The sequence below is a fragment of the Haliotis rubra genome, unplaced genomic scaffold (genome assembly GCF_003918875.1).
Source record: "Haliotis rubra isolate DU_JTF1 unplaced genomic scaffold, ASM391887v1 Scf26, whole genome shotgun sequence".
Lineage (NCBI taxonomy): Eukaryota > Metazoa > Mollusca > Gastropoda > Lepetellida > Haliotidae > Haliotis > Haliotis rubra.
Window position 1 is genome coordinate 430209 of NW_025766669.1, and position 23050 is coordinate 453258.

Sequence of the window (23050 nt, forward strand, 5' to 3'; positions counted from 1 at the left end):
CATACAACCTGTGATACGATACATCACGAAACTAAAATTGTCGTCACGACGATATATTTCCAAAGTAATGTGCACTTAAGCTGCGATACAATACGAATCCAAATATAAGGGTGGTGATACGATACGTATCACAATACTAAAATCTTTTATTCTAACACCAACTATAACGCACCTTAAGATCAAAACAAACCCATTCATCAAATTCTGCCAGGGTTTTTCAATGCTCATTTGGAGTGAGTGAGTTTAGTTTTACGCCGCACTCAGCAATATTCCAGCTATATGGCGGCGGTCTGTAAATAATCGAGTCTGGACCAGACTATCCAGTGATCAACAGCATGAGCATGCACTATATACAACTGACAGAGAGCCCAATTCGTGCTAGCACTGGAAATTACACTTCACCTGAAGGTGAAATGAAGCAAGTTTTAAATAATCTTGATCACTATAATATTTACAATTGAAATACAGAAATGGAAAACCATTTTATACAGAAAAACAAATCTGAAAATCATGTGCACAGATTTATTCCTTTGACATTGTCAAGTTGTTTTTATGCCTCTTCGAAAGGTATTGTTTATTTTTTCTCAAACCCTCGAATATGGATTTAGTGCTAAAAATGGAAGGTTTATTATCACAGCAAATGTAGGCTGGGGAACATGAGGCTTAAACCACATGACTTCATGACATAATCCATGATATCATGATCTGTCATGACACAAAAAGTATTTTCAGTCACAAAGTCTTTCCCATTGAATTACATTTACAACCAATCAGAGAAAGTATTCTCAGTCAAGAAGTCAAGATTCTTTCCCACTGAATATCATTTACAATCAACCAGATTGCAGCACCTTGTTCACCTTGTACAATGCCTCATACCTTGCTGGATTCAAACAACAGATCATCTGATTGGATAAGAAGACTTCCCACACTTCAACCACAACTTCATCAAGACTTCTCTTTCACTACTTCATCTATTTTGTCAATGAGTTCCTCTTTCGACATCATACAGTTGCTCCTCTTCCAGATTTGTCGCAGCTCGTTGAGCGTCTTGGCAAATACTGGTCCTTTGGGAACATTGTGTGCGAAGAGGTCATGGCCTGTCACCGGGAACTTAGGGGGGGACCAGCATGCAAGCTTGTCCGCTTGGGTCCCCTCACCCTTATACAGCATCAGTTGTATGATCCTGTCCTTCACCTTGGGCTCCCTGCCAACAGTGTCTATGATCAGGTCCTGGCAGTATTTGGACAGAGACTCACCAACATCATCATCACGATGCTGTATAATAAACAGACCAAGTTTCAGTTCCTCGGATGATAATTTCAGCCGTTTGTGTAAGTCATACATCTGAAATAAACAGTAAAATATCATTTATTAGATGACACATCATGTCCACTTTCAATGAATACCAGCAGTACAGTCTGTTACCATGGTTACTAAGCAACTCGACAAATTTTGTTGCCAACCCCTTTTTGACTTCATAAGATTTTTGGCTAAAACATAATAATCATGAGTGAGAGAGTGAGTTTAGTTTTACACCGCTTTTAGCAAAGGTTCCAGCAATATCACGTCGGGGATCAACAGAAATTATACCCATGTGGGGAATCGAACCCAGGTCTTTAAAGTGAATGCTTTAACCACTAGGCTATCCCATCGCCCCAAATAATAGTAGTAAGACAAATAACAATCCTCACCTCCGCCTCTCCAGGCAGTAGCGCGGACAATCTTGTCATGGGCAGGGGAGACAATCCTTCCGTGTTTGCAAACACTTCAAGGAAGTGCTGCACATTAGGTTTCTCTGGAAGTCCTGGAACAGGAATTATTTGAATGAATACCATACAATACAAACAGAAACAGTAACAGCTATGTCCCACCTGGATCACAGCCTGTTATCCAGACCAGACCTATTCCAACCCCAATCCCAGCAGAACCTCTCTCAGGTATATACAGGGCACATCTGAATCCCCACCAACTGGTTCCAAATTGGTCAAGACTACACCCAACTGTGCAACTCTGATGAGTATGTAATATCTCCAGAGGCCAGACACTTGTTCAGAACCGCTAGTGCCTGCAAACGCATGATCCTGAACGCCTGTGCCCGTTTGAGCCCGCGCGCCCGCACGCCGCAAACCATCCTCACAGCTGCCTCGCCAAGCGAACCAAGACGGCAACCATGTTTAATGTCATACGTCACCACTCGCCCCTTTCCTTAACCTCCAACAAGAAGACAAGAAGCTATTCGGCTTGTCCCGGAATAACACGAGTTGGTCACGAATGGTTTAATGTAACCAAGCTCTCGTGTCCGTTCAGGGCTGATGCGAGCTCTCGCGGGAGGCAATAGGCGCGGCGCTCGCGGTTCTGAACACGCCTCAGGTCTTGCCAAAGTCTTGAGGGAACATGGGTGACCCAGGTTTTTGTGCAGAGTTGCCTCCCTTAGGTTTGCAAAATAATGGGTAGCCATTATTACGTATATTGGGTTGTCAGCACCAAACCTATACCGAAATGGTAACTGTCTCAGAGCTGCATCACTTCTAGGCTTTAAACTCCCCTCAAGCTGACAAAAAGGAATACCATTCAAAGGAGTGAGTGAATGAATATGATTTTATGTCACTTTTAGCAATTTTGCGGCAAGGACACCAGAAATGTGCTTCACACACCAATCATTGTGAATTCACTCACCAATAAAAGCTCCAACACCCAGCTCTATCATGGTCTGTACAATGGGGCCGGCATAATTCCCAGTCATGATTTTCTTAACTTCAACCCACAGGCGCTCGCCAGATATTCCTGTAAAAAATAGCCGAAGAGGTAATTTGCAATCATTTTGCAATGGATAATGCATCATAAAAAAGGATATATGCTTATATCTTTAACATTATGTTCAACTATCAATTACAATCAGAAACATTCATGTAATAATTTCATGAGTGCCAAAATAATGAATCATGTATACCAAAACTGTCAAATAAAATCTAAGATAGTTATGTCAAAGAGACTTACATTTTGATTTAACTAAAAAATAACTTTGCATACATGTACTTGTATACTAAAATGCTGTATAACCTGATAACATGGGAACACAAATATGTGTTTTAGTCTTAGAAACCAGCTCAACAGCTGTCACTGCCTCATACCTAGTCTCAATCGATCCTACTGCTAATTTACACTTATTAGATGAACGGACAGGAAAACAAAACTAATTTGAAACAACCATTATGTTGACATATTATGCGTTAAATAATGATGAATTAACTAAGGGCCAAGATTTTACTTCGAGACAACCATACATTTGTCACATAATTGTTTGATACAACAGTGCTTGACTGTACTTCACATTGAACAACAGGTCAAGAAAATTAGGCAAAAGCTATCTCAATGTAGAGATACCAGGGATTTATCTTGAAATCAAAGCTGTGTGCAAACTGAGAAAATGTAGTATAAAAGTAGTTATTATATAGTTCTTAATTTCATAGGTGTCACTTTGCTTTCAATGCAGTGATGTAAAATTTTATCATTTAATTTAAACCATCCTATTATCAGTTAGGTACATATCCACAACCCAAGCCATCGCTTTAGTTATGAATATTAACAGTGAGACATATTTTTCATCTGTTTTGTGAATACAACATCTGTTCAGACTTATGGCCAAATTATAAGCCTTTGAGCAGGCCAAGTAACCATAGTAACAATCATGACAACAAAGTTACCAACCAGCGAGGCCATGTGCATTCTGCCTGATGGAGTCCAACGTCTCAGGCTCATGGAGACTGGGGCCCCCGAGCAATGCGTCCATAGAACCTGTATATACAAACATGTTTTGGTCAGTCATCCTGTCATCTAGACTTGCACAAGTCTTTAAGGTACTAATTAATAGTTAAAATGATAATTTCTAAAAAATAAACCTAACACATTTCCCCACTAACGGTCAGCAAGCCTTGGAGCAAGGCTACCTGTCATCCACCAGTGCTAAACTGGTCGACAGAATTCACATCATGCACTGACACTTATACAGTCAAGTCTCGTTAATCCGACTCCCGTTTATCCGACAATCGGCTTTATCCGACACCTTTTATGTTAACAAATTGAATAGGCCTAATTTAGTTTCGATAATCTGACAGTCCCGCGTTCCGACTCCGACAGCCCCAATTACAACCGACTGTCGTAATCACTTAGTAATTAGTCCTGTTAATCCGACATTGAGATAAGCAACGTGTGCGATCAATTACCCGTGAATACACTTCCACGCGTCACTGAAGATGTTACGACAGGTGAGGAGCAATGAGGATTATGAACACAAATTCTGCCATCTGATGAACATCGTTTAACACTAATTACACATGCACGCACGTGCACACGCACGCACGCGCGCAAGCACGCACGCACACTTATTATGAATCATGACGGTCCTGTTTTTGACCATGAACGCGATATGTACTCAGAATTACATAATCCGACATCCTCATTAATCCGACATTTTGCTGTGCAATGGACGATGTCGGATTAACGAGACTTGACTGTATATATTATACTGACAAATGTGCAACAAACAACTGATTACTGATACAGGCTGATAGAAGATAAAGTTGATGTTTCACTTGCTAATACAGCGCACTGTGCCAAAACTGCAACATCAACAACATTTCAATTATACCTATGAACTGAACATCATTCATGGTTTAGGATTTGTTTGTTTGTTTGTTGTTTAATGCCACACTCAGCAAAGTGATTATGTACAGACTGACGCCATAAAGCTAAACATTGCTGAGTGCGGCATTAAACAAGAAACAATCAAACAAAACTATTCTGTTTCAGTGTATGTTATTGCCCTGACCTGAAGTAGCGGAGTATTCGGAGATAGTCTTCCTGCATCCTTTCATCAGCAACACCCACAAAGCGAACACGTCGCTGTTCAAGGTCCTCCATCCCATTGAAGTAGTCATACACAGTCCCATCAAATCCTGGACAAGATTTCATTCGTATTAACTCATATTTCAGACATCTCATAATCAGCTGATGATATTTAGATCAATATCTATCTGATCTTATTTTTACCTCGCAAATGTTTCTTTACCAAATGAGTTATACAATTTGTTTTCCTTGTCTTGCGCTTTATGCTATTTATTCATTTTCCGTGAGTGTATCAAAGTGTCTCATGGGTTTCAACTGAACTATATCAAAGACCTGCTTCATTTCTGTCTTTCCCCAAACTTCAAGCTGACATGCTGTAATATACATGGAATACTGTTCACAGAGGCGTTAAACCCAACTCACAATCTTTAGTAAGCTCATGTACAGTAATAATCATGTTTATGTCAGTAAACTCATACAATAAGTAAAGCATACTGAGGACCTATTCTTGACAAGGCCATACTGATAAAGGGAGTGAGTGAGTTTTGTTTTATGTCGCTTTTAGCAATATTCCAGCAATATCGCAGCAGGGGACACCAGAAATGGGCTCCACACATTTTAACCATTAGGTACATCTTCAAGTCAATGCATTAACCACTAGGCTACGCCACCCTAACCCCACCCCACCTCACACTGATAAAGAATGATCTTCATTTGAGGTAGTACCTAGAAACATGGCGTTAATGGTGAGATCCCGTCTGTTTGCATCTACCTGCCAGTCTGTTGTGAACTCAACTTCTGCATGGCGGGCCATCAGTCACTACATCAATACGCAGAGTTGTTACCTCAAAGTTCTCCTGGAAATCAACAACATAATTTCAATGTTTCAAAGAGTTTACATTATCACCATGATCACCACAAGCATAAGTTCAATAAGTGTTAAATTATGAATGTAATCATGGTAATGCTCTTTCAATTTGAAAAAACACATGAAGGCATCTGGTTTTTCCATCTATTGCTAAAAAAGTGTTTGCCCAATGATAAACAAGGCAGACTAGGTCTCTCTTTATTCTTGTACATTTGAACTAGAGAGATTTGGGACTTTGGGGAAGATATGGTGCAATTTGTTTTAATCCTACGTTGAACTGAAATCTTTCAACAATAACATCTTGAACAACAAGTCTAATTACAACATTACATTTTTTTTGCTTACTTTGTCGTTAATCCTGGCTGTGATCGTCCCATGCTTCTCTCCCTTGTTGTTTATCATGCGCACATTCTCCCTCTCGAACAGTGCCTTCATTTCATCTGGTGTGGCAGTGGTGGCAAAGTCTATATCATGAGGGTGATTGCCCAGGAGCAGGTCCCTCACTGCCCCGCCTGCTATACGCAGCTCATACTTATACGTCTCAAAGTACTTGATGAGCTGCCTCAGCTCTGGATTAAAGATGCCATGAAACTGTGAACTGTCAAGCTTCATGATCTTTAGATTTCCTGCACGCTTAGGATAGTGGAATGTTCTTGATTTCACATGCAAGTTCTGTTTACATGTGTGTGTTACTTGGGAAAACAGGCGTCTGACCAGTTGTTGATACATTGAACACCCCGTTTAGGCAGCCATAATGCTCTTCATCCTACAAAAATAGATCATGGCAGGAAACAGGTGGAATAGACATTATAACATTTCAACATGATCAAAGGGAACTTCAGATAATTCATATAGACCACATAACAACATAATTACAGGCATACAAAAAACCAGATCACTTGGTTTATAAACATGATGAAGGGTTACTATATGTAGCCCAGTAATACAGAACAACCTGGTTATCAAACAACCTGAGAGAGAGAACAGAGCTTACAAAATGATGCAATAGATATGATACTAATGTCACACAACTGTACTGGGATACCAAGTGATCTGGTTTTTGAAATAAATTACATTTTCAAGAGCGATGAATATATTTTACGTATGTTGCATATGTAAACAGCCGATGCGGGGCGTGGTGTTTCTGCTTTCCCGATGTTTTCGCGTGCCGCGATAATAGAGAGCCCACGATAATAGAGAGTCCCAGTATAACCCTTCATCATGTTTATTCCGTTCTAAAAAATGCAAAAGTATTTGACCTCATGTATTCAATAAAATCTATTTTTCAAGGTCATGAATCGGTGTTAGCATCTGCTAACAAAATGGTGACCAAATGAGTAGAATATTCCATGAGTTCACATAAAAATAACACAAAATATAAGCATGAACATGACAATTGGAACACTAACTAATTATTAGAATACATGTGTACCTGTCAGTAGTATTCCTTACACTGAATTTGGATCCAGTATATCACCAACTGTGTAGATGTTTAGGCGTTTACCATTAATGGTTCATTTCATTTGACCATTCTTAAATTCAATCTCAAGACATTCTGCAAGTGCAATCATAAATATTCGGGCTCAATAGATCTAGCCGTAATGGGTAGATTTTTCTAAATTGAAGTACTGTTCTCGATTGAAAAGAAGTCTCTCTTACGATACACTTACATGTATTTCATCAGATGCAGACACTACCTACTGATCGGAGATGTTCCCTGCTTTTGACAAGAATCATGGTGTCAGGTTTAATGAATCCTAATTGCACAAGTATTTCCTTGGTTGCGTCTTCACGGGCGCGGCCATTGTGAGTAAAGGGAAGTAACTTCTGACTGACGATCGCGTTACGCCCACTAAGCAGAAAGACACAGACATTCACTCGCACGCACACACGCACGCACACACACTGAGACAGACAAATTTCTTTTGGATCTAATCCCATCATTTGCAAAACACGAAGGATGCATTTTGGCTGTTGAAGGTGTAAGATGAGAAAACAGAATATGAATACAAGTGAATGGTTCAGTATGGCAGGTATGAAAAAAAATGATGCTTTTTTTTAAATATGAACATAAAACAAAGGTTCAAACACCGCTGAGACTTGACTTTTGTTTGTAGGTTCCGGATTTCTTGATTAAAACAGATCCTCCACAACCGGACAAGGCAACTAAACGGATTGTCAAATTCGATGACTGTTTGTCATTAGTAATAGTGACTCATTACAAACCGAACCCGACAAGAGGGGCGGTATTCATAAAGAAACTATGATTTTTCAAGTGTTTAAGTCCTTTCGTGAATACCGGATTACAACTCAGCATCCATGATTATCAAAGAGGCAACTAAAGGGATCGGGTGGGTAGGATCGCTGACATCGTCATCGCCCCTCCATTGCCTCGATGCTCATGATGTTAATCATTGGGATGTCTTTCTTAACAGACCGCCTCTGTGTAGCTGGAATGTTGCTGGGAACAACAAGCAACCATTATATCCCAGTCTGAGTCGGGTTTTATAAATAATATCCATCACAGGAATGTTTAGCCGCCGTGATGGTGTTGGAATATTGCTATAAGCGGCTTAAAACCATGCATATTCATTCACTCAAGCCCAGTGACTGACTGATCGACTTATTCTTGTTGGGCACTGAAGCAAAATGTGGCTTTAAACGACATACACAGAAAATAACAAACAGATACCAGACCAACCGTTGTCATTCCTGGGTAGATCTCCACCCCACTATACTTGTCGACTAGAATAGATTGGGTATATAGACTCTGTTGGGCTGACTGCAATATCACTAGATCAGATGTTAGTTCTCGCAAACTCTAAATAATCAATAACGTTTATATTAAAAACATCATTTTTTTCTCGTTTCCTTGAAATATCAAGTGGGTAAAGAAATAAATTGAGGGCAGGAGGGACAAGGAAAGAAACAACTTTAGAGTCGCCTCGGTACCGTTATGGACTCCGACTTGTCGCTATACGCTTAACAGTTTACGTATTTTGTAGTTAAAAGACACATGCTTTTCATTTTCCCCTGCATTCCAATATTTTTAAGTGAGCATTCGTAAAGCATAGCCTAGAATGGACGCGGGTAATCGTATGGTAGGCCTAAACTGGCGCTTTCAGTCGTGTATTGCAGGGCAAAGAGGTCTCTCAAAGTACTGAAAAGACACAAATAGACTGTAAGAGAATCATATCTCAACATATTAATTTGAGTAAAACTTCTATAGCTTACATGCATGTATTAGATATTTGACGAAACAACTTTCTCAAAAAATTCTGGGAATACTTTACTTAACTTATTGGGCTTAGTGGGCAGCGATCTAAAGAGACAAAAATTAAAAAATAACACAACAACTTTGAAGTCGACCATGTTTCCCGAATGTTGCAGTATTGACACAAAACGGATTCGTTAGTACATGGCCACATATTGGACTCAACAACATATGAAAACAACATTTGTTGTTCTAACAAATGTAATCTGCAGTATGATTGGACAAAGTAGCCTACTCTATGAGTCCAAGTCCACCCAGCTGTGAATGGGTACGGGGTATTTATAAGCAAGCAAATGTAATTCATCGCACCTACATGTAGTTGCCAGGGACCACGAGATGTATTTTCCACCGGTAGTTGGTGAACAGTCTTTCGTGATTATTGACACGCTGTGAGTGAGGGTAAAATAATGCGTCAGCCAGTACGCCGCATATCACCCGCTATGGAAGTTCATAATAAGAATATACCCGTGAAGGTCCGGGTTAGAATATTGATCTTCAGTACCCCATGCTTGTGGTAAGAGGCGACTAACGGGATCGGGTGGTCAGGCTCGCTGACTTGGTTGACACATGTCATCGGTTCCCAATTGCGCAGATCGATGCTCATGCTGTTGATCACTGGATTGTCTGGCCCAGACTTGATTATTTACAGACCGCCGCCATATAGCTGGAATATTGCTGAGTGTGGTGTAAAACTAAACCCACTCACACTCACTCACTCACTCACTTGAAATTAACAATGTTTCGAACATTTAGCAAACAAAACAAGAAAAAAATATGAAAATGAATATCTGAAACAACATATTTTGAATATTTACTTAGCCATTATATATTTTGTTATATGTATTTGTCATTGTCAGGAAGGAATATAGTCAATTCCATGATTTTGAATGTGTTTTGGGGTGCATGTGTATTAAGGTGACCTACATGTAAAAGCTGAAGTTTTCAAAAGTCTATCATATCAGAATCTATTTCTATATGGGTAAGCTACATACAAAAATATAATAACAGTTAGTCCACCGACGTGGTACCCACCACCCTACCTAGCCCATGGACAATAAGGCGGGTCAACCTTATGAGTATTCACTACTTATCTGTTCGTGACTGGGTGTGGATAGTTGTATATTGCTGGAGCGGTAAAAGGCAATGTCGCTTATCTTCACATAACATTTTGACAAAGTATTGTCATGAACTGTAAAAGTGAACTTAAAGTGTGACCGTCTCTGTTAAAATTGATATTGTTTTCTGTGTTTGTAATAATTATTCAGCGTGGAAATCTGCTTTGTCATGCTCGTTATTTATCTATGGTATCTATAGACACGCAACACCATTAAAGGGACACAACTCCTGCCTACCTAAATGCAGGGCTGGATCTTCTTGCGTCACTTCTTGTTTGTTAACGGGATTACGAGGTCATCTCTTCTTATGTCGATGTGATAACGTTGATGGCGTCGCTCGTCTTCAGCTGTTTCGTGGATGTGACGACGTTGACAGCAGGAACTTAATCGACTTCAACTTCGCACCGAACATCGTTAATATGTCACTCGATAAACGGTAAGGGAAATTACACGTTCAGTCAGCTGTTCAATGGGTTTTAACATGTGAGCCGGTATAACTATTTTTCCATGTCGAGAAGGTCAATGTGTAGCACCTTTAGTGTACTGACAGCCCTCTGTGGAAAATGTTATTTTACTCTGCAGAAACTCAGAAGGGCTCGTGTGTTTTGCTCTGTCATCTTCCCTTCACGTTTACACTTTTCTACCACGTGAGGTGAGGTTGACACCTGTAAAGGTAAAGATGGATAACAATATATTTATAAACAACTTCATTATTACTACGTTTCGGTGTAGGTCTTGTCACTCTCACTGAAATACAAAAGGTGTATTGTTATTCATCCTAACTGCTCCATCTTCTAAATGCCCTTCAAAGAAGTTACCTGTAAAAGGTGTGTCATCATCATCTATCAACAGAGGGTGCCTAAATCACCTCAGGGCATCCGTGATACAGCATAAAGTGTCTAAACAATCAGTTTTATGACTCTTAAATTATCATTGTACACAACTGGTACATGGAAATTAGATGGGGATTTTCACATAGAATGAGTGAGTGAGTTTAGTTTTACGCCACTTTTAGCCATATTCCCGCAATATCACGATAAGGGACACCAGAAATTGTACACATAGAATGAGCTCAGGGATGAAAATCCTGTAACGATTTCGCAAGAATTAAGAACAGTTGCTGTATCTGTATAGAAGATAGACATGCTGTGTAGTGCACTGCTATATCCGATTAACACTTGAGAGGGATTGGTACCCTCATAACATGTACAAGTGCGACCATATACAGGAAGCTCCTTCTGATTGTGTAATAGAGCTGGGCTGTCATGCGAACAGTTGTATTGTAGTGAATTAGAACTCATGTAGTACACAGAACAGAACCCATATCTGTTACCAGATCAGCTGACAAGTTTAGGGAATTAGAGCGTTACAAATTGTAATGCATATTTTGCTCTTGTGTTTACAGACAACTTGTGTACCTTTTGGCAATAATTGTGATGTTAGTGTGCTAAGGAAACAACACTTGTGATAAATTTTCAGATTTTGTGAAGTCCCATTATTGTTACATGGTTCAAGATAAGAGGTTATCTTTTCTGCTTGCACCCACAGGCCTACCAAAGAAAACTGTCCCACTGTGCAGAAAAACACAGAAAAGCCCACATTAATCGTGGAAATACCAACATAAACACATTACCTCACTACTGAAACAGTAAAATCGGCAACGAAAAACTATGAAACTGCAATATTTTTATATCAGCGAACTTTTACCTCCACTGCACATTCGCATTACGATCCAGGCTTCTTTCCAATTTCCGAGCAACCATGAATCGTCTCGCGTAGAAAAAATATTAAATATGTCAAAATAATTGCTGTCAGTCATTTCATACGAATGGAAAGTAAACTAAACAAGTGTGCACACAAATATCATGATGATAAATGCCAAATAACACAACAAAAATATTAAAAGGGAATGTAACTTTTGTCCAAGCTGGAAAATGTCAACATGTGGTCGAGACTTCCTCTTCCATGTGGGCATGCACAAAATCAAAGTTGCGGGCTCCTCGTTTTATGATGCAGTGTTAGCGATTTAAAGTTGCTGTTTTTACTGTTTCAGTAGCGAGGTATTATGTTTATGTTGCTATTTCCACGATAAGTGTGGGCTTTTCTGTGTTTTTTTGCACTATGGGAACGTTTTCTTTGGTAGGCCTGATTCAGTATTATCTACACTCTGCAGACATTTTGACATCCGATCTACAGTTAAGCCGCACCTACCTCAGATTTAACAAATGACAAATATTGACTAGCGTAAAGTGTTTGACCTGCTTCAGTACCGGGTGTGTGACATACTTTTGCAGTGTGTGGACACAACCACATAGTTTTATCTTCCATCAGGCCTTTCTGTCATGGGAAAGTCCTAAACAAAGCAAATACGTGTATAGATTTTCCCTAGGTTCAGAATTTCCCATCCTACTGGGGCTTCGGTTCAGTTAATCAAGTATTTTCCCTTCTCCAGTACCCAGTGTGTGGCATACTGATACAGCCTGTCTCACTGTCCCTGAACCACATAGGTTATCTTCTGCCAGCCATTTCCATTGTGGGAAAGTCCTAACGAAGCAAATCTACAGACCTGTGCAAAAAGTATTCTGACTTGACGTAATTTCCATAGACTTACATGTTATTTCAGTGTAGCATAAATAGTTTTCATGAAGTGAGTTTAGGATGGATCTTTGTAAAATTTGACAGGCAAATTTGAAATGATCTCTGCTCTGCGCACATTATTTAAGTTCAGTTTTGTGACCACTATTTAACTAATGACATCACATTTACCAACTTACGTATGGTTCCACAATGCACAATCCCATAGGCCATTGTTAAAGGAGTTCATGGCACTGTACATATGTTGATTAAATTGTTGCCATTTGATAAATAAGCAATGGAAAATTAAACAGAAATTATGTAATTGTTGGTAAGATGATTCCTCACAAATGTGCAAAATTTGACTTGGATCTTACGAAAATTAAATACATGAAAATTATTTATGCTACACTAAATTAACATGTTAGTGTATGGAAATGACGTCAAGTGTCTGAATACTTTTTGCACGACTCTGTAGATTTTCCCCGGATCTGAATTTCCCATCCTACTGGGGCTCCTTTTCAGTTTTCAGGGAATTATTTCTTTCTATCAAAATGATATATATTCACAAACTAATCATTAATCTACTTCAGAATGAGCATGATATCATTCAGTTGTGAGTTGTTTATTTCACAGCATGTGTTTTTCCAGTTTAGTTGTTCAAAGCACATTTATTATGTGCTTAATAAAGTAAATGTCACAAGAAATCTGTCCTTCAGGCGCATTAACATGAAGATCCGGGTTAGAATTGGTCGTCAGTAGTGAGTGAGTCAGTTTAGTTTTACACCGCACTCAGCAATATTCCAGCTACATGTATATGGCGCCGGTCTGTAAATAATCGAGTCTGTACCAGACAATCCAGTGATCAACAGCATGAGCATCAATCTGCACAATTGGAAACCGATGACATATGTCAACCAAGTCAGCGAGCCTGACCACCCGATCCCGTTAGTCGCCTCTTACGACAAGCATGGGTTACTGAAGGTTCATTCTAACCCGGACCTTCACGGGTTGGTTGTCAATAACCCATGCTTGTCAGAGGCGACTAAACGGATCGGGTGGTCAGGCTCGCTGACTGGGTCGACACATGTCATCATATCCCAATTGTGTAGTTCAATGTTCATGCTGTTGATCACTGGATTGTCTGGACCTGTATTACAAACATTTTTCACTGTGCTGTCACAAGTTTTATATTTGGCATTTCCCCTCTCAAATATCAAATTTTGAACCATTTATTACAATATATATTATTTTAGTGTGTTGCAGTAAATTGCCTTGATCACTGAATCATACTTTCAGTGTGTAACAATGTTCATATTTCCTGTTCTACAATGTTGTAACACAATATGAGTTAATGTCCTATTTTGGTAATATTTCACAATGTATTATACAATGTTGCCATATTAGTGAGGAGCAGTCCTGAGTCTTGTTCATAAATGTTATACTGATGAATTATTGCCATTTTTCCATGAAATAAGAAAAAGTACTTAAGTTTTATTAGGTCCTTTGATATCCATCATTACTTTGGCAGTTAATATGAAATAAATTTTCTTCCTCAATAATTTTGTTGGTAGCCATTTTGAAACAATGATTTATACAATATAATGTTACAACTCCGCTGATAGGTTATAGTGAGTTAGTGAGTGTATAAGTGAGTGAGTTTAGTTTTATGCCGAACTCAGCAATATTACAGTTATATGACAGCACTCTGTAAATAATCAAGTCTGGACCAGACAATCAAGTGATCAACAGCATAAGCATCGATCTACGAAATTGGGATAACGATAACACGTGTCAACCAAGTCAGCGAGCCTGACCACCCAATCCTGTTAGTGGCCTCTTACGACAAGCATGGGTTACTGAAGACCTAATAGGTTCCAACAATATTCACAGTGTGCCAAGACAATTATGACAGAAAATTCAAAGGGAGTGTGTTTCAAATATTAGGGATAACAGAGAGCCTTTAAAACCTTTTGTACATTGAAATTTTTTAATTCCAAATTCAATTTAGTATGGTTAAATCTTTGGATAACTGAGCTCTGCATTTAAAAAACTATATATGTTTATTTCCTTAAACTACAGCATGGAAATTTGCAATACACACAGAACCATTCTGCTATTTACTTTTTGCCATTTCCTGGTTTCCATACAGATTGCTGAGAATTCCTCGTACAGGAATGCGCTCGTTGGTGATGAGTTTGCACTGGCTTTCACAAATTCCTCAGATGTCTGCCTCCCAGAGAATATATTAATGTTACATTCAACTCACGTTTAGAAAGTTTATCAGAAATTAAATAAAGCTATCTGTTTTTTAAAATGTTTTTAGATAGATAGTTATAAGATAACTGTATTTCTGGTGCTGAGTGTTGGTCAAGCTCCAAAGCATGCAGTGGTGACTATGTCAGAAAGTTATTGGGCATTTCCGTAAACTCGAGCACCTACCAAAACTCCCCAAGGTGTCTTTGAAACGTGCTACTATAGTATTGTAATGCAGGGTAGAAAACTCCTAAATCTTCACTGTTTTTAGACATTTGAGTTGTGACTTCAGAGCTCCAGATAAACTCTGTATCTGTTAACATACATACAATATATCACCACACTCCAACATGTTTTCACTTACTTGTGAACAAATACATGTTAAATGTATAAAAACAATGGTATGACAACTCTTTGTGTAATTACATAATAAAATGTTTTTGGGGGGGCTTGCATACCTGCATATCTTTAAAGATTTTATATTAATGGAACGTAAGCACTTCATATGAATCCAGGACAAAATCCACCCGGACAAAATCCAAAAACTCATTAAAAAGTATGTTCTATCAAAACATGACTGTAAAGGGCTCCAATCAGGCTTGCAAAAACATCTTAATTATTTAAGGGGATTACGTAATGATCAAAGTGTGAGACTACTTAATGATACATGAAAGAGGATTAAGTAGTGATCAAAATGTGACAAATGGAGAAACCTTTAATGTTTGAAACAATATCTAGGAACAACAGACAATTAGGAAAACGTAAATGCTATCAAAACAATGCTTGCAATGCTTGAGAAAAACAACTTGATCAAAGATCAGGACACACTAAAACTTTTAACGATAGCAATTTGAGAAGGGTGGAATTTGTCCGGGGTGGCAATTTTGGGGTGGATTTTGTCCGTGTGGATTTTGGCCGGTCACCACTTCATATACAGTACATCCGCATATCGGCTGCCTAAAGAAAACCACTAAAACCCAAACTGAAGGATGTGACATGTGTCAATACTTAAAGCACGAAAACATTATTTGGAGCCCTGAGATACCGACCTCAAAGACATAGATCCCTTTTTCAGCATGCGTGCCTGTGTTTGTTTACTATGGTCATAGACATTTGTATACTCACAGAAAGCACTAGGACATGTGTACTTAGACTCTACTACTGGGGGTTGTGTACACAACACAGTATGGCATGACTATTGTTGTTGGGAAGTTATTATACTGGACAAAAATAGTTAGGGATATATGTAAATTTTGAAATTATGAATAATGATCTATTTACTTATTGACACACTGATAAAATATCAGTCTTAAAAATACCAATATCCCTAACTTATTTTGTCCAGTATATTTAACAAAACTTGGTCTGAAGACAGGCAGTTCATATTCGAACAGACCCCGTAAATGCACCATGCTTCGTGGAAAACCGGGGATTATGACTTTTCCTGTGCGGTCAGACCACATGCTCTTGACCAAATGCTCTTGACCACTTGGGAAATGATCGAATCAGTCACACTTGAGTCTAGACGTCAGTTGTGTTCGGGTTTTGCATGGGTTAAGGTCTGACTTGAGTTTGGACTTTAGTTGAGTTTAGGTGGGGCTTGAGTTCACTTGAGTTAGGTGTCAGTTCGTCACGATTCATACTATTAGCTCATCCAAGTAGGATGTAGATATTATATTGTTAAATAGAATTTAATAATACATCAAAATAGAAGTTACATATAGAGGTGCAATAGAGCTAGATACTGTGAATAATAGACTTTAAGCTGCAATAGAGCTAGATAGTGTAGATAATAGAATTTAATTTTATCACATTAAGTTACTTACCCCATTAGCATTGTCGAAAGAGACTCACATTTAGTTCCCCATTTTTATTGTTTGAATTATTCCATCAGATTAACCAACAGTCATGTTTAGCACATTTCGATACTTCATATTTAGTTAGTTTTGTTTTCAATGCCACTGTGCAAGAAAACATTTAGTTGAATTATTTTGTTTAAATTTCTAAAATTTTCTGATAAAAACATATCAGACTTTACTTAATGGTGTCAAAATGATTTATTATTTTCATAATTTTTTATTTTTGTTGCATTTTTACAGTAGCCCATACTCATTACAATTAATTAATTAATTAACTAACGAAAAAGGAAATGGCAACTTGACCAGTACTTATAAAACATGTCGATATTTGAATTAATGGAGGATTTAGTTTGCCTATATTAGTCATTATATTTAATAATGACATGAAGATTGATAAGGAGGTATCCGTGTCATTGACTTCTCTGAAATGTGATCATCTATACCCAGAGTCTGACCTTGTGGTCCCTTCTGTCACTTGATGACCAGCGCTTCTTGCTGGTGACCTACTGGCTTACATCTTGATATTTGGGTCACAATGTGAATCAGGCTTGCTCCTGTGTAAACATGACATGTGGACTCTGGTTTAATGGGTGGAGACATATTTGTTTTTCTATCTTTTTTTAGTTCTTGATCAACAGATCCTCCAACCCTAAAAATCATGAATATGGATTTGTTACTGTTCCAAAGATTTTAAATAATTGCAAAAGCCAGACTATCACTCATACAGGGCTCGTGTAATCCATGGTAGGATATGTCACATAGGCCTGGAATTGTTTTGGAAAAGATAAATAGTTTTGAAAATTATGTTGTCATGGACATGTCCTGAAAAAAATAATATTTGTTAAGAGTCGTTGTATATTTCTGGTATATCAGGGACACTTTCAACATCATGATAACCCAAAGCGAATGGCCCAGGTTTTTAGCCATAAAAGGCATGAAAGATCATACAATACTATTGATAATCAGGAGTGACAGAGACTAAGTGGTAATGAAATATATTTCTTAGTATAACTCATTTTGCTGGTGAAACAAGTTTGATTTGCAAAGTAGTCTCCCCTCTATATCAATGTCAATGGTTTTATGCAATAAATGGCAAAGATTTGCTTTAGTACAAGTCATTTTCTCCTTTTAGAAGACATTCCAGGATAATATTGTATAATCATATAATGTCCATTCGTGTAATGACTGTTGGGGCGGTGGGGTAGCCTAGTGGTTAAAGTGTTTGCTCCTCACGCCGAAGGCCCGGGTTCGATTCCCCACATGGGTACAATTTGTGAAGCCCATTTCTGGTGTCCCCCGCCGTGATATTGCTGGAATATTGCTAAAAGCGGCGTAAAATGATACTCAGACAGTGTAATGATTGTCAGCAGAAACAAATTAAAATACTTGTGAAAATATTGAGAATGAATCAATCAGTGAAAGCCAATGATGACACCTTGAATTTGTTAAAAGAGTAAGCAGGTCTGACTCCATTAGTAGCAGCACCTACCACACTCATGATTCCCATGTCTTCGTGCTTGTCGTAAGAGGCGAATAACGGGATCGGGTGGTCAGGCTTGCTGACTTGGTTGACACATGTCATCGGTTCCCAATTTGCGTGGATCGATGTTCATGCTGTTGATCACTGGATTATTTACAGACCATCACCATATAGCTGGAATATTGCTGAGTTTGGCGTTTAACTAAACTCACTCACTCACTCCAAGTGTTTGTTGCCTGACTATGGTACTCCTGCCATGCGGCAACAGTAAGTCAAGAATAGTCTCTCACTCACTCACTCACTCAACCACTGACTCATTGCCTCACTCAGAATGCATTGTGTATTAAAATGTTAAATCAGGAATATAGCACAAGGTATCATGGGTATTTTTTGTTTTCCTAGCAGACATGGTAAATCTTCAGCTCAGTTTTTAGTCTTTATTGCATAGTGAAAGTTGTCATTCCATCAAGAGTAATATGGCCAGTGTTAAACATACACCTGGAGCAATAACTGATCGTAATGCAGATTGGGGGTGGTGGGGTAGTCTAGTGGTTAAAGTGCCTGCCTGTCCTGGGTTCCATTCCCCACATGGGTACAGTATGTGAATCTTATTTCTGGGGTCCCCTGCCGTGATATTACTGGAATATTGCTAAAAGCAGCATGAAACTAAACTCATGCTCAACTGCAGATTGTCACATAGGCAATTAAAACTTTCAAAACCAGGAAATGTCATCAAAACAATAACTTGTCGAAATTATAAACGAATCAATAAGGACCTGTTCAGGGCCGATCTTGCCAAGTCAAGTCTGGTGTGTGAACCCCCAGACGACATTCAGGCTCTGGCAGATCTCTATCAGGATACGCTCTCTGCAATCCTAGACAAGCATGCTCCTGCTGTTAGCAAGACTGTTGTTGTGCGGTCAAATTCTCCCTGGTATGATGATGAAGTCCATTGGGCTTAAAAATTCAGAAACGTAAATCTGAAAGACTTTGGCGTGAACCGCGACTAGAAGTTCATCGTCAGATGTATTATCAAGCGAGGAATAGCATGATTAAACACATAGCCCATGCTAAGAAGAACTATTGTCTGTCCACTATCGAGGAGATTAAAATAATCCTAGGAAAATGCATAAATTTATAAATAGCCTTCTTGGGAAAAAGCATGATCAAATCTACCCTCAACTCCACCTTTTGATGAACTTCCTGACTCCTTTAATGACTTTTTTCGAGCCAAGATTGACAAAATTCATTCAACACTGAAAGGTACTAGGCTCCAGTTTGATACTCCTACTGATACACAGTTTTCTGGTATACCACTATTGGAGTTTCCATTTTCTGAAAACGACATCAAGAAGATCATTTCTGGATCCAAGCCGACCACTTGTCAATTAGACCCGATTCCCACATCTCTGGTAAAAGAATTCCTGGATTTGCTGCTCCCAGTTATCACAAAGATGGTGAACAGTAGTTTGATAAGTGGTGTTTTCCCAGATTCTTTCAAACATGCCACTGTTATCCCCCTGTTAAAGAAGGATAACCTAGATCCAAACTTGCTTAAAAACTTTCGACCAGTCTCTAATCTGAAGTTTATATCAAAGATACTTGAGAGAGCAGTCAATATTCGACTCAGGGATCATTTCTCTCCCTTTTCACTTTTGGATAAATTCCAGTCCGCTTACAGATCAAATCATAGCACCGAGTCAGCTCTCCTCAGAGTCTCCAACGACTTACTTACAGCTGTTGATGAAGGCAAACTAGCTACTCTTATCTTGCTTGACCTCTCTGATGCCTTCGATACAATCGACCACCAACTCCTTCTGGAAAGACTCAAGGGCCAATTTGGAATCCATGGGGTACCCCTCATCTGGTTACAATCTTATCTCGAAAGCAGAAGTCAGACTGTCCAGTTAGATAACATCAAATCACAAACCTCCTTGGTCCACTGTGGTGTACCCCAGGGATCGGTACTCGGTCCGCTTCTTTTCATAGCATACACGACCGATGTTGCAGACGTAATTGACAAACATGGCATTAGCCATCATTCGTTTGCAGATGACACCCAACTTCAGAAAAACTCAACTCCCAAGGACTTTCACACTGGTCTTCATAAAATAACAGACTGTACTAAAGATGTTAAGTCATGGATGACAAACAACTTGCTAAAGTTAAATGATGACAAAACTGAGGTGATGGTTATTGGATCCAGGCAAATGCAAAACAAATTACCACCAAAACTGTTCTGGTAGCAGATGCAGAGATACATGCAGTGGACTCTGTTAAAGACCTTGGAGTTACACTTGACTCACACCTGGCGATGGACACTCATGTAAATCAACTCTGCAGAATATGCTTCTTTCATCTACGAGCCATTGGCAGAATATGCCATCTCATCAGTCGTGATGCAGCACACGGTCTGGTCCAGGGACTTGTTATATCAAGAACTGATTACTGCAATAGCCTCCTTTTGGTATTTCTCAGAAGCTGCTATCAAAATTGCAAAATGTCCAAAATACAGCCTCCCTAATCATAAGCAGAACTTCAAAGCTCCCACATAACACCTGTCATGAAAAACCTCCACTGGCTGCCTGTTAAATCAAGAATTGACTTTAAAATATTGTGTTTTGTCTACAAATGCCTCAATGGCATAGGCCCAGAATACTTGAAAGAACTTCTTACCCGTACACTCCAGAAAGACAGCTCCGTTCTCAGAATCTGAACCTACTCTCTGTGCCTCGGTTCAAACTGCAAACTTTTGGAAGGAAATCCTTTGTCTGCTCTGCCCTCTACTCTGGAACTCTCTTCCTATCACCATTAAATCATCAGTTGACTTTTATTCCTTCAAACGACTTCTCAAGACTCATCTGTTTTCACTGCATTATGACTAGCAACTAGTCCCTTATTGTATATATGCATATTATCCACTCACTTTGTTAAGCTTTGAGCATGGGCCTTGTGCATGGAAAAGGCGCATTATAAGTTCACATTTATTATTATTATTATTATTATTAATATTCACTCAGTCAACCACTCAGCCAAGCAGTCAGTCAACCACTCAACTACCAACTCACTTACTCACTCAAATAGATCAATTCAGGCCTTTCCAGAATGTAGAATACACTAATTCTATGAAACAAAAGACAAAATGCAGCACTACATGAAAGACTGACTGACTGACTGAGTTTGGTTTTACGCCACTTTTAGCAATATTCCAGCAATATCACGGCGGTGGACACCAGAAATGGGCTTCACTCATTGTATCCATGTTGGGATTCTAACCCGGGTCTTCGGCGTGACGAGCCAACACTTTAACCACTAGACTACCCCACCACCCCACTTCATGAAAGAAGAACCGTATACATATCCATACCAGTAAAACCCAGTTGGGAAGCCAGGAAGAATCAACCCCGAGAAACATATTGTTGTCAAAAGAGTCGACAAACTTTGGGGGGGTCAGACAAGGAAAATTCAGTTGATTTTGTGTCACTGCATCCTGACAGCTTACATTGTTGCTCATTATATCAACCATTGGTTTCATGTTCCATGCCTTCATCCAGCTGGAATATTGCTGGACGTGGAGTTAAAATCAAGCACGCAAACCAAAACATGTCCGACACAGTCAGCCTATCTCTAATTCATTAAAAGGCTTTTACCTGTATTGTAAAAGCATCAATTAGCCGTTCTCTGATCTGCTGCACTCAGTAATCACAGCTAGACAGCATTGATAGCCCTGATACTGTTATAGTTGTTGTTGGTTTTAGGTTGAAGCCATCTATGCCACGTTGTGGTGATGGGAGAGACGATGCAGAACCCAGACCCCGGGGAGTCACCAGGTAAAATACCACATCAATTAATTGATTCCACCATTGATTTGCAGCCACAGCTTAATGCTCTGAGTCAACAACTGACACGAAACTGTTATCTTATGTTCAATGATAGGAGGACACCCTCTGTAATTATGTTCATGTTCAAGTTCTTTATTTAACTTGGTTACATGAGCTATAATATTAAATTATAAAAACAAAAGTTATAAGATGGGCAAAGGCATAAAAAAGTAAATGATGAATTACAAATATATTGTAATGTAATAAAAATATACAGAAACTCATCATAATTAAATAAATTATCTTATTTGATGTACAATATACGTACAATTACAATCAATTATCATGCAAGCAAATGCATATCAGGAGTTTTTGAAAATACTATTTATGAATTTTGCTAAATTCTTTAATGAACGTCATTAACATGGAGACATGTCCACACAATAAAAATAGAATTTTCAGCAGTAAAAGTATTAAGAAACTGCTGTGTAGAAGTCAATATTGGCAAGAGAAATTTATAGTCATGATGACAAATTTTGGAAAACCTTTCTGAAAGGCTTACTATGACATTTATATGTCTAGAATCACTTATTTGCAGTTATTTAGATGGTACTAATCCATATTGTTTATTCACATGGATTGTACATCAACTGTCAGCCATATATCTATTTGTTTGTGGGTTCATATCTAGGAAACTTGCATATATTGTAAGCAATTGTGTGCATGTTGTCACTTTCTACCGAGAGGGGCGGTGGGTAGCTGGCTAGTGGTTAAAGCATTCGCTCGTCACACCGAAGACCCGGGTTCGATTCCCCACATGGGTACAATGTGTGAAGACCATTTCTGGTGTCCCCCGCCATGATATTGCTGGCATATTGCTAAAAGCGTAAAAACAATCCCCACTCTCTTCCTACCGAGACCCATAGACGTTGAAGAATGTGCAAGAGGTTGGTTTTCT

The 23050-nt window shown here is 38.9% G+C and overlaps 2 protein-coding genes across 2 annotated transcripts in view; one reads left to right on the top strand and one right to left on the bottom strand.

The window, feature by feature from the left end:
• Positions 1-508: 508 nt before the first annotated feature.
• LOC124280026 (CCA tRNA nucleotidyltransferase 1, mitochondrial-like) lies at positions 509-7518 on the bottom strand. The gene is given in 10 exon segments (XM_046715905.1): positions 509-1344; positions 1692-1804; positions 2677-2784; positions 3709-3775; positions 3777-3795; positions 4829-4955; positions 5572-5653; positions 5655-5702; positions 6059-6479; positions 7384-7518. Coding segments are annotated over 9 exon segments (1347 nt in total). The 5' UTR covers positions 6443-6479; positions 7384-7518; the 3' UTR covers positions 509-945.
• A 2827-nt stretch (positions 7519-10345) lies between these two features.
• LOC124280029 (hypoxia-inducible factor 3-alpha-like) overlaps positions 10346-23050 on the top strand; it is a 158727-nt gene continuing 146022 nt past the window's right edge. The window contains exons 1-2 of the mRNA XM_046715907.1: positions 10346-10538; positions 22030-22101. Of these exons, the coding sequence (XP_046571863.1) occupies positions 10522-10538; positions 22030-22101 (89 nt within the window). The 5' untranslated portion in view covers positions 10346-10521. The remainder of the gene's footprint in view (positions 10539-22029; positions 22102-23050) is intronic.